Source organism: Stegodyphus dumicola, chromosome 3 (assembly GCF_044657685.1).
Source record: "Stegodyphus dumicola isolate Sdum_Otavi_A_Nest chromosome 3, ASM4465768v1".
Taxonomy (NCBI): Eukaryota; Metazoa; Arthropoda; class Arachnida; order Araneae; family Eresidae; genus Stegodyphus; species Stegodyphus dumicola.
In genome coordinates this window covers 150,409,496-150,422,462 of record NC_140770.1, presented here as the reverse complement: position 1 = coordinate 150,422,462, position 12,967 = coordinate 150,409,496, and the positions used below count along the sequence as shown (strand labels likewise).

General features: G+C 32.9%; 1 protein-coding gene across 3 annotated transcripts in view; it reads left to right on the top strand.

Moving 5' to 3' along the window:
* The window catches only part of Zn72D (Zinc-finger protein 72D), a 100,288-nt gene extending 87,890 nt beyond the window's left edge, over positions 1-12,398 (top strand). For all 3 annotated transcript variants that reach the window (XM_085813465.1, XM_085813464.1, XM_085813463.1), the window contains 5 exons: positions 6,245-6,340; positions 6,585-6,696; positions 6,781-6,878; positions 11,345-11,486; positions 11,871-12,398. In XM_085813465.1, the coding sequence (XP_085669591.1) occupies positions 6,245-6,340; positions 6,585-6,696; positions 6,781-6,878; positions 11,345-11,486; positions 11,871-11,941 (519 nt within the window). In that variant the 3' untranslated portion in view covers positions 11,942-12,398. The remainder of the gene's footprint in view (positions 1-6,244; positions 6,341-6,584; positions 6,697-6,780; positions 6,879-11,344; positions 11,487-11,870) is intronic.
* The last annotated feature ends 569 nt before the right edge of the window (positions 12,399-12,967 follow it).

Sequence of the window (12,967 nt, the reverse complement as noted above, 5' to 3'; positions counted from 1 at the left end):
AAGATTTTCATAGAGAAGAAATTTATTGGGTAAATTTCATTCCATCTCCCCTAGTGATAATTTTTCAGATTAAATTTTATTTGATCTAAATTTTCTTAATCTACTGTAGAGTTTTATTTCGTAAATATTTGTATATTTAATTTGTCTTGCGTAATTTTACTAAGTAATTAATCTGCACAATACTGAGTATTATGTTGTTTGAAAAAATACTGGCTTCCTGGAGATCTATGTTTTTCTGCCATTGATGACATGATCATTTACCTCTTCTTCATAAAAAAACCACCTGCTTTAACACCTGCCACTACAGCTTTCACCTGTTTTCGCTGTTTAGGAAAAGAAAAGAAAATGGTTGCCAATTGGTGAATATTGGCAAGATATGGAGAAAATGTCGTATCCTAAATCCTTGGCATTATGTGGCCATGCGTTGTAGAGTAGAATTGGGTTACATGGATCCAATAGTGCACATTTCATTTTCCCAAGTGAAGGAGCATTTTGTTAGCTGTTTGCTTTACTCTTATTTGGCTTATTGGTTTTAAAAATTCATTGTATGTATTCAAAAGAAGTGCATGGCATTTCTTTACCTTCTTTATCTTCCAAGGCTGTCGTTGCCTCTACAGACTTTCTGAAATAACCTTCATGTCACTTGCGAACCTTTCATCCTATGCTATGTTGAACTCCCAAATAACTATCAATGACTGTGTTTGAACTAATGCATTAAAAAAGGTTCATAAGCTTTACAGTTTTGTGATACTCTTAGAAGTTATAAGGGAATTATTAAGAAGTTCATACACATCAGTTATTAAGTATATAAAATTTTGTATAAAGCATTGTAAAAATAGCAGTTACATTAAATTTCTTTAAAGCTAATAAAACAATTAACCAGTATTTTTTGAGCAACCTCATCTATCAATTGTTTTTATTTTCACCATGTTTAAAAATACTTTTAATGCATGGTAATGTTAGATCATTCCTTCCTTATGATTTTCTCAACGTAAAAGTGTAAGGAAATTAATAAATTCAATGTAAAATTTAAAATATTTTACATCAGACTCGTATTATAAATAGTTAATATACGTGCATTATAAAGAAAAATATACAGTGTTTGTCCAGAAAGTAATAAGACTGAATTTTTCGTGCCAAGCAGAAGGCCAAAGGGGCAGAGTTTGCGGGCTTAATGAGTGGTGAGACATGTCAGCTACAGAGTCTGGTGGAAATGGGTTGCCCTTTGCAGTGCATGGAACACACGTTTGAAGGTGGCATTAGGTTTTTCAAGAATGCGGCAGAGTGTTGTGTAGCGATACACCAAAAAGTTATGTGTAAAACTAAACAATTTGACTATTAAGACCCTTCCATGTTACAAGAAGCCTATATGGGAAGGATTCTTTGTTCAAGGCTCAAGTGGTTAGGTGACACAGAAAGACAGAAGCGATTCATTTCCTAGTAAAACGCAATGTCACAATGCTTCCCCAACTGCTGCACAAACCCTGATCTATCACCGGCAGACATTTTTCTATTTCCTCAGTTAAAAGGTCATCATTTTGACACTCTGGAGAAAGAAGTAACACACGTTCTGAACAACATTCCAGTTGATGACTTTCAGGAAGGCATCAATGGGTGGTTAGAGTCATTGGCAATAGTGTAGTTATGCAGGAGGAAGCTATTTTAAAGACTATTGATTAAGTAAACAAATTTTATGGAATCGTCCTCATCACTTTCTGGAACAGATCCTGTGATTTGATTTAGAATTCTTTTAAAATGGCATTGCTGTGCAACATGAAAGCCTTCCAAAAACTTCTAGTTTTTCATATTTTAAGGTGGCAGCTGTGATGCCCATTTAGCTGTCTTATTTATGAGCATTTTATATTTGAGTTTGGTTCAGATATACTATAAATTATATATTATTTATAAAATGAGATGGTTTAATACAATAAAACATAGCATTTATATATACCCTTCTCCGTAACTCTCTGACTCACTCAATTTGTGGACCAAAATCACTTAAAAAATTTATTTTTTTTTTTAAATCTATATATATTGGAGAATTCTTTCTAGAAAATATTTTTACATAGATTTTTATCATGAGAAACTAAGTTGCCAGAAAAACCAATTTCAAATGTTATCACAAAAAAAAAAAAAAAAAAAAACTTTTAAAATAAGTTTCAGTTAATTTATATTTTTTACAATAGAGTTCAAGTTTATTGAATCATGATCAGAATCATTGCTATTTGAGGAGCAGTTCGAAAAATTTACATCACTATCGCTATCAAAACTAAAATTGCTTTCAGAATTGATAAGTCATCAGGAATATACTCTTTGTCGATCGCTGAACGTTTTCTAGCAGCCATTTCAGTAAGAAAAAAACGGCAAAAAGTGAAGTTTGAGCTGTAAAACCGCGTTCCTTTAAATGCTGCAATTTAGTGGACAACTAACGACATTTGTTGGCCAAAACATAAACTAAATGCCTAATACTTTATATAATTTATTTCAATGGTTAAATGGGATACGCTTCTCAATAAAGGAAGAAAAACACATGTCGTAGAAATCATGGGTTGGGCAGATTTCTCTACATATAAGTTGCCCTTCGAAATCACAGGATGAGCAGCCAAAGGGTTAATGTGAACATTTTTGTTCTGAATTCAGATAAACTTGCAGAAGTTGTCATTTAGCATAAGTTGAACTACATCAAAAATTATAAAAGTTTATTTATTTATTTAAAAAAAAATAAATACTACAGTGTATTTTCTATTTTGCTAGAATAGAAAGTGTTGCCACTCCTCATGCAGAAAATATTTGTTGCAAGCCTTTTATGTTGTCGATTCACAGCAAATGTCTCCATGTTGTGTTAATATATGACGAAATATTATCATAGCCTTTTGGGGTGTCATTTGGTATCACTCTTTTGACTGTCTCAATTTAAATATGATTTAGATTATGCGAGGATTGTTTCTGTAACTACTAGGGCTTATTGTGAATGCTTAATTTTAATATGTTTCAGTGGCTTAATTGAAATCTCAATAATGTAAAGATAAGGTTATATTTTTGACAATTTTTGGCTTCAGAAATATCCATAACATACTGTTCACAAAATTTTTGAAACATTGCTATACTATTTTGTATCTTTCATCCATGCACTTTAGCAAGAATTGCCATTGTGTGAAACATACCATATCTTCATTAATTGTAATCGCTTTAAGTTAAAGGCAGTCTATCCTCTTCATTATCAGTGCTTTCACTGTCTGCTGGTGTCGATCATCCAATTCTTCATTCGTCATTTTCTTGACTGATTCTTTCACTTCTTCCAAATCTGAAAATTCTTGTTGCCAGTTGCTCTTGCAGTTTTGTCGGATTTCTTAGGTTTTGTCTTTGGTTGATAAAAATCCTTTAAAATTGTTGATAACTTCTGGCCTTAGCTTATGCCCGCAAGCATTTGGTGAATGTGGGATCGCACATAAATGAAATTCTAGTATTCCACAGTTAACTTAAAGAATTAAAATCTCATTTCACAAATCCAAGTTTGGTGAGATTTTTCTGTATATTTAAAAATTTTAATGATAAACTGAGGTAGTAGATTACTTTCTTTTCATCTCTTTCCATCCTCTCCTTTAAAAAAAAAAAAAAAAAAAAAATCTGTGGAAGAAAGTTAGCAAAGCTTTTAATGGAAAGGTAGTATTCATTCTAGCCACTCTGACAGTATAGTGATTAGGGAAGCAGACTGCGATGCCAAAAGCCCGGGTTCAAATCCTCAAGAAGGCATTGCTGTAAACGGTCTGTCCCCTCATAAGAGGTAATGGTGGCCGTCAGGCACTTCCATAATAAAATGGCTAGTGCCTACCATTTAAAAATAAAAAAATCCTATTGGAGTCTGTTAAGTGTGAGAGTGACTGTTAATAGCTAATCTGCATTGTGTAGTTTGCTAGAAAATAACAAGTAACTTGAATAAGGATTTTTGTATAAATTCTCATCAGACAGTGTATCCATCCATATATCTTTTAAACTTTTAATTGTATTAAATCAAGTCCCAAAAATATTTGGTACTTGATTCATTTCTTTCAGTATAGCTACAATGCTATTTTCACCTTTAATAAGTTGTAATATGTTGTTCAGCCAGAATATTATTACCAGTTTCTTAATCCAGTGTTGCTCCACTTTAGTATGCACAGTTGCAGCTTGGTATGGATTCTGTCTGTTCTTGTTAAGTGTCCAGAAGAAGATTGTATCAGGTACTGCAGACATCAACTAAAAAACTCAAAATTTCTGCTGGGAAAGATAGGGATTTTACTGGTTAGTAGCAGTGTTCACATAATCTGCAGTTGTTATGATGTGTTCTATACAGCTAGCATTGGTATATTGACTCCATCATCAGGATGCATTGTGTGTTGATCAGTTGCTCACCTAAAAGATGGTGATATACCGGTATAACCAGACAACTCTTCTATTGTTACATAGTTCATTTGCAGTATTCATAGGCCAACTGTAGTCCTAAGCATTAATGATGTGGAATTAATAGATGTGCATGAGGAAAGTTTTTGCATCTGGAGTATAGTGTGTAACAGTCCATTGTAGTTTGTTTGCTGTGCACTTGTATTGTGGTCACGATTTATTTGAGCCATTGGTGGCAGCCTCTTTCCTTTCAGCTCAGGAATACCTGATGAGCAGTGCCATTTCAGAGTTAACTCACTTCTAGCCACAATAATAATATGGCTTTTATCAAAGTTATTTAAATTGACAACCTTCCCCATCGCATGAGCACATAGTCGACAAAATTGTGCCATAGTATAGTATCAACTGTAAGTAACATTCCATTTTTTCATACGGCATTTTTTTCTGCAAAATATCTTCACAATGTAGGATTAGTCATGATGATTTGGCTGATCAATATGCAATAATAAATTTTATCTGCCGAAGACATTAAATACTTTTTTTATCTGCCAAGACATTAAATACTTTTTTGTCCAGATTTAGTTGCATATAGTGTTTCAGTTAAGTGGTAGGCTTTAATTCAGATGAAACTTTGAATATATACGTACAATATTAACTTAAATAACATTTTGTGTAATTTAGTGTGTGCATTTTTTCTGTGTATTTTATACTAGAATGTTACAGTGATAGTCAGTTTATCGTAACGCTTGTTATTTATTGAACTAAACTTGCTGTTTATGATTTTCTTCAATAGTAGTATACATATTTGCTGCTTTATTATATGCAGTAAATTGATAGATTTGATTAATGGTTTTGGTCTTGTCAGCTTTACTACTTAACTATGAAATTGAATTATTTTTAATTAGCACTTTGGAGAAAATTGAATCTACTACTACTTTTTTAATAGGTTAAATTTGCATTTGTTTGTTTAGGAGATAAGCAAAATCTTAAAATAGCCTAATACAAGATTGCAAAGATATGAGACTGTATGATTGTTTCAGTTTTATTTATTTTTATTCCCGTAGTATTTTTTTGGCACTTGGTGTTATTTTTTTATATTAGGTCTTGAATTTTTGAAGACCAAATATATATGCAATATTGCATCCTTTGTCAGCACGAATTTTGCAGCAACATTCGATAGAATTTTTGATTATTTAATTTGCATATATATCAGGTCAACATAGGTTATGCGTTTATTAAAAAAAATTCCCATAGTATTTTATGTGGTTGTAAAACAAAAATGTTAGCATACCTGAATTTGCTGGCAAAATTTAAAAACTTTATTTGAACTTAATGTGTAGTATTAATATCTGTAAAATGTTTTAATTTACAGCTGCAGAATTGTTATGTTTTCAGTTATCATTTCTATAAAAAAAGTTTTACTGTACAAGATTACACACTGCGCAAATATTTTGTTTGTGCGAATTGCATGTTAGGCTATATTCCTAATTGAGTTATTTTGTTATTTCTTTACATCAGGTCGGATATTACAGTACTAAAATATGTTATAATAGACTCGTGTGTAAGAACTTTTGGAATATATAGGGCTAAATTATTAAGCGTGACCCGATCAGTATTGAATTAAGATATGATTGAAATATGTAACTGTAAAAGGTTATGCTTAAAATTTTCTCTTAAATTGTTAAATCGGTTAACTGTTACAAAAAAATTAATTCAAGTATTTGAATGTAATTGAAATAGGGGTTAGGAAAACTTTGACTTTGTATTGTTTATTCTACATTAAAAAAAAAAAAAAAAAAAAGCAATTCAGGTATGTATCTTTAATCTGTTGCTTGTCACTTTATCATTTTTGGTATTTCTATAGGCTAGAGCAAGTGGACTACAGTCATGTGTCATGATAATCAGAATATTGAGAGATTTGTGCCAGCGTGTACCTACTTGGGGCCGTCTAAATGGATGGGTAAGATACAAATTTTAATTTAGGCAGAACTGTGCCAATGTTATTTTTTCCTCTCCCTCTGGAGAAAGAGAGGGCTGTCAAAAATGTGTGTAAAAAGTGTGTTTTTCTTCTGATATATTTTCTACTAAAATATCAGTATTGATTTTGTTTATTGCCAAATATTCCTGAAATATTGAAGTATATAATTACTCACAAATTAAATTTTTTAAACACTTTATTAAATCAGTTTTGTTTTCGAATGTAGGCTATGGAGCTCCTTGTTGAGAAAGTTCTCAGCAGTAGTGGTCAACCTTTGAGTCCAGGTGATGCTCTGCGACGTGTTTTTGAAGCTATAGCATCTGGTATTCTTTTGCCAGGTAGATGTTTTAATATATTCCCTAAAAAATATTAGAACAGTCAATACATATTTTTTTTGCTTACAAATTTATTTTCTTTTTCAGGGAGTTCTGGATTACTGGATCCATGTGAAAAAGATCCTACTGACGCTGCTGGCAATCTTACCAGCCAAGAAAGGGAGGATATTACAGCTAGTGCACAAGTAAGTAAATTGTAATACATATTTTTGCTAGTGTAAGTTTATGTGTGATTTAACAATTGTAAGACGAAACATTAACCCTCTGAGCGTTACGGAATTAGCCCTGAAATTTCAAAGTTCCTCAAAATGTCATGAATAAGTAATATTTTCTTGATTTTAATTAAAAAATGACTCTCATTTTGTACTTTGATTCCTTTTCTTCCAATATACATCCAAACTGAAATCAGATACATTAAAAGCTAGCAGAAATTTTCATGTATAATGAATGTGGAAGGCAACCTTCTGTATGGAATTTTCCGGCCGTAACGCTGAGAGGGTTAAACATATTCAGTTGCATGTATACAGGGTTCGTACGGTCCTTAAAAGTTCTTAATTTTTTCAAAAATGATTTTTGGTCCTTAAAAGTCCTTAATTTTGGGCCAAAATGAATAAACGGTCCTTAATTTTGCTCATTTGATATTTGTTATCATTTCTAATGATTGCTATTCTAAGTTTGAATTACGATTTCTCATAAATATGGAATTAAAATTACATGGCTCTTAACCAATCTGTTGGCGGATTTGCATTGCAAACAATATTTAAAAAAAAAAAAAAAAAAAAAAATTAGCTACTCGAACGAAAGTATCAGTGTCTGATTGGCTATTCACCCAATCTTTCGAAACAGGTGTTATCCATAAATTTAGGCAGATTGTGACGAAAGCGTGAAGCCGGAAGTTCTTTAAGAGGCGAAAGTGATGATGAAGGTGCTCGAGGAAAAAAAAGGGGGGGATTCTGAAAATATTTGCCAAAATTAGAGCAATCCCAACCTGGAAGGCCACAACCTTCCGACGCCAGTAGGAACGAGATGCCTGGAAAGTGCATTTTCAATAAACTGTGGCTTCATCAAGCTGACTATAAAGACTGGATATTGATGGATGGCAATCCTTAAATGTGGTCTTTGTCTGAAACAACTTGAAATTTCTAGAATGGGAGAGTCAGCGCTGAAAATTCACATGAAAATTATGTTTCGTTTTATCATTTCAATTTGTTTTTACACGATTTTGCTTAGCTCAATTTCTGTGTTTGTTTCAATTAAGCCATAAATTAATTTTTTATCACCTTCTGCGGAGTTCATTCTCTTTTGCACATACTATATGTATGGGATATCGGGATTATGAGTTTATTTCTGCAGAGGGTCTGTTATCGATTTCGCGGGAAATCTGTTGGCTCCATTTCGATTTTAGGTCGCCAAGGGCAAATTCGGTAACGCTAGCCGAGAAAAAGTGAAGTTCGGAAATACGTTTTGAAGCTTCAATAGACAATTAAGTATTTGGTTTAAACCTATGTTGTTGATAGTAATGCATAATTTTTGCTAATGGCGATACAATTATTAGTTGAAAATAACTAATTAAAATTTTTTTAATATTTTTAAAGTTGAAAACAACTAATTGAAACTAATTTTCCTGAATTAACTAGACGCAAAATTTACTTTCATGAATTACTAAAGTTATTGGGTAGAAGTTTAACTGAAAATATACATTCCGTATTATATATATATTTATACAGTAGAAAGTCCGAGGTCGGACTCGTCAGGACTTCGGCGATCCCAGATTTGAGATTTTTCCGGATATTAGATCATTTTAAATCTACTAATGTGGCATGTAGAAATTATAAAATTGAAAATATGAAATCGTGATTTATGAAATAATGAAGCATTTATGATTTAAAGGGTATCAAAATTTACAAAAGAAAAGAGCTTAATATTTATATGTTTACTTTATTAAACATTTCTTTCAATGTGAGTTGTTTGATTTGTTTTCTCTGCTAATACTTTAGACTAATACTATAGACATATAATTTCTTGTTCAGTTATTAAGTTCCATTGTTCAAGTCCTGTAATTGCTGTGTCGAGAATTCCGAATAACTTGTCAATCAAAATTTTATCTCATTCAGTAACCTCTCTGTTACTTTCTTCACTATCGGTAGCTGTATTTTCTGGATTTAGAACCATACTACAGATTTCGCTCTCCGTTAATTGATTGATGATTGGGCATTGTCATCGCAATGAAAAACTTCTGTTTAACTTCGCTAAATTCTGCCGCCTGGTGCGGCCATGCGAGCTCTGGCTCTGGTTCTGGCTTTATGTGAATAACAAATCAGTTATTCTTAATTCAAATAGCACTAAATATAATCGTTTGTCCTATGAGTATCATTAACAAAATCTATTTTTAGCATAAGGAAAGAAATTTCTGCTAAATCTTCCCTTGTCAACATTTTAGCGCATTAAACTTAAATCTGTAATCGGATAATACTCTGTTATTTGGCGTCGCCGCATGATTCATCTCTCAAGTTGTCATCCGTTGATAAACATGCATTGATAAACTATTCATTTTTTTGTTTGCTGATGGGTCCTTAATTTTTTCTTTGGTCCTTAAAAGTCCTTAATTTTCATGTAAGGAAATGTGTACGAACCCTGTGTATATCATAAGTCATGTGAATTTCTTTGCATTTTAGGCTGAAATTTAGAATTGTTTCATAAGAACAGCAAATTTCTCATGTTCAGTAAATGAACTTTATAAAATACTAGGAGGATAGCAATGAATATTTATGTAAAATTGTTATTTGAAAGTTATTGCATCAAACAGGGTTCATACAGTGCTTAATAGCCCTTACTTGTACATAGTCAACGAAGCCAAATATGAGCTCAAATTACCATCCAGCTGAATCAGAGTGACAGTTGTATAGCCGGTAAACGGAGCGTGCAGCTCTTGTTTCACGATATGGGCTTCAAGAGATGTAGACCCATGAGAGTACCATTGCTGCCATAGTTAATTTCAAGTTACATTTCTTTTTTGGGCGAGAGAGCACAGAGAATAGACTGTAGAGGGCTGGAAAGGAGTAGCATGGAGTGATTAGTCTCGATTCCGACTAATTAATACCAACGGAAAGCTGAGAATTTGGCATCAGGCTTATGAAGCCATGGATCCTGCATGCCAGGTTGGAATTGTACAAGGCCATGGCAGCTCATCAGTGTTTGGGATCTTTGGTACTTGTATACTTGTATAATCTTTGGTACCTCAGTATGATTCGGTATGTAGGGTTGCTTAGCGATCATCTCCATCCGTTTATGTTCTCCTGTCATTCACATGGAAATGGAATATCCCAGCAAGATAATCGGACCTCTCAAAGGTCCCGGTTGGCTACTGCCTAGTTGGATGAGTATTCTTCTGACTTCTCTGTCATAAATTGTCTGCCTAGAAGCCCTGACTTAAATTCTACCAAGCACCTTTTGGATGTTTCGGAAAAATACCGTAATTTCCGGAAGAAAGGCCGCATCAGCGTAAATGCCGCACTCGAGAAAAATGGCGGGAAAAAAATTAAAATTACACAGAAACGCCGCAATAGATTAAATTGCGCGTGACATCGTCGTGGGCCATATAGATGCAAAAACTCAACCTAAGTCCTGATATATGACATACCAGTTAAGAAAAATGCATGAAATGAAACCATAACTCAAAAATAAATTAAATGTAAGAAATATATAGCTTCTGTGCCGTTTAGAGACATTTTCAAAAATTTTCCGCTCCCTTCTTACTTAAAAACTGTCCAACAAGTACTTGTACTCAAACTGATGGGATCTGTATTTGGCAAAATGCCAAGAAAAATCCATTCATGCTGAAGGGGAAATACGTCAGAGTTCATTATTGCAAGGCAGGTGGAGTCCTGTCCGCCTTTGAAAAAAATTGCAGAAAAGGCAGGGATGGGGAGAGGATGGGTCTTGGAAGATTCATCGAATGACAGAGGAGAAAGACTATTCAAACTGATGAGAATGTTGATTTGAAAGGGGGAAGAATGTTATTGTTCTGAGATCTCGTTTAGAGTGAATAAGGCATGTAGGTCTGTTCAAGGGAAAGAATGTAAACAAAATAACGTTCGCAAAAAGCAACTGAGTGGTCTTTTGTGTGGGAACAGCACCAGTCTATGCACAATGACAAGGCCATCCAAACTATGTACAATGACCATCATAGGAAATATTTTATTTTTAGTGCACCTAAACGCCGCACCCGCTGAAAATTTAAGTTTTAAACACGTAAACGCTGCGGCGTTTCTTCCGGAAATTACGGTATGTTGAAACCGCATCACGCAACACTAGCGCCCCATCATAAATTATGGACACCTCTATCTGATATTTGGCAAGTCCTTCCTATAGAATGCTCTTGCAAACTTATAGAATCTATGCCTTGCCAATTATCAAGGCCAGAGGAGGTCCAACTTATTATTGACTAACATCCCTAATTCAGTGGCACTTCAGTGTATAATTGATATAGATTAGAGCAGGGGTTCTCAATCGGCTGCTTGAAATTTTTATGCCTGTTTATAAATTGTTAGGTACTCTTATTACAGTTCATTCTAGTTTTCAATTTTAATGTGAACATTTTAAAAATCAGATATTTGATAGGAATTTTAACATTTTTCTTACATTGTTGCAGCATGCGTTAAGGTTAATTGCCTTCCGTCAAATTCACAAAGTCCTTGGGATGGATCCCCTGCCTCCTCCCAAGTTTACCAGAGGGCCATTTCCCCGAAAACGTCGTCGTGATAATAGCACTGGCGAGGGTAATGATTCTGAAGGTAAACATTTATTTATTTATTTAGCATTTAATAGATTTTCAAGAGCTTGTGTACTAGTCACGTAAGCATTTTTAAATATCGAACATAACAAGACTGTTTTACTTTGACTATCTTAGTGAAATAAGTTGTGCATATTTTGTGGTTTCTTAGTTCATGTGAAATGTATTCATTAATGCACATTGTAATCTTTAAAATGTATATTAGGTCTAGATCTAAGTACTTTGTATGAATTTGCCAATTGTTATTGTATAAAAACTGGAATTTATTGCAGAGTGATGTTGCTTTTCTTTTTTGTAAGCTCATTTATCTTTGTAATGCCACTTTGTTTTAGAAAGGGCCTAATTCATTATTAAATACTACATAGAAATTTTAATTTTTATGCAGGGGCTAATGGTAAAAAAGATAAGAAAGAGGAAGAAAAGCCAGAAAAAATGGAGACAGAAACTAAGGCTTGATCAGTATGGAAATCTAAACTGTGAAAAGCATTTTCATAGTAGTTGTTCTCATTGGAACTCAAATTTTATTTTAGTATATATATATATATCTATATATATGCTGGTGTTATTATGCACCTGAGTATTCTTCAAAATGCCCTTGCATACATGCTGCAGTTCTCATGTAGATTTTTTTTTTTTCATATTCATCACTCTAAATAAATGTTATTTCCACTGGGTGCTTCATATGCCCAACTATGTGATGGTTCCAAATTGTAAACAACAAATTTTTTGGACTTGTGTGGAGTTAAAAAAGCATAGCATTTTAGGCTTCTCAATCCCCACAGAAATGTTTTTTTGTTATTGCAGTATCCTGCTGTGTGTAAGATTTTTTTTAAGAGACTGGTATTTCAAGTGGTATTTGTTATGCTTTGACTCATTGTAAAATGTGTTTTGTCAATAAAAGTGTTGTATGTAATTTCTGTTTGTGTTTTTTCAATAAACTGCTTTTGATTTATACAAATGGTCATCATACACTGTCAGTTTATGAGATCCTTAAAACTGCAATTTCTTTTTGTGAAACTGCTATCATCCTCGTCAGAGTTTAAAAAATGTCAATGTTGGAATCATTTTACATATGTAAAAAATCATCTTTTTTTAATAATTTGATGTGTAAAAACAGGTAGATTAATAGCAATGATAGAAATAAGTGTCATTAATTTAAATGTTTAGTTAGGTTATGCTTATAAATTCTTTAGGATATTAATTTTGACTTCAGAAACACTTACCCCTCAGTTTATGTCAATTAAGACCTAGTTTTATTTAAATATATCTTACAGGCAGGGTTATGGAAAAACTATCATCCAGTTTGATCTGATTGTTCTCAAAACTCATTGCAGATTTAGATTACATAATATGTGCTTTCAACAATTTTTAACTGTGTAAACAGTTCAATGAATAAATAAACATATACTGTAAAGGAATAGATCTCCTTTTGAAACATACAATCTAAAATCCAAAAAATTTAGTGACTCTTAGCTTCTTATA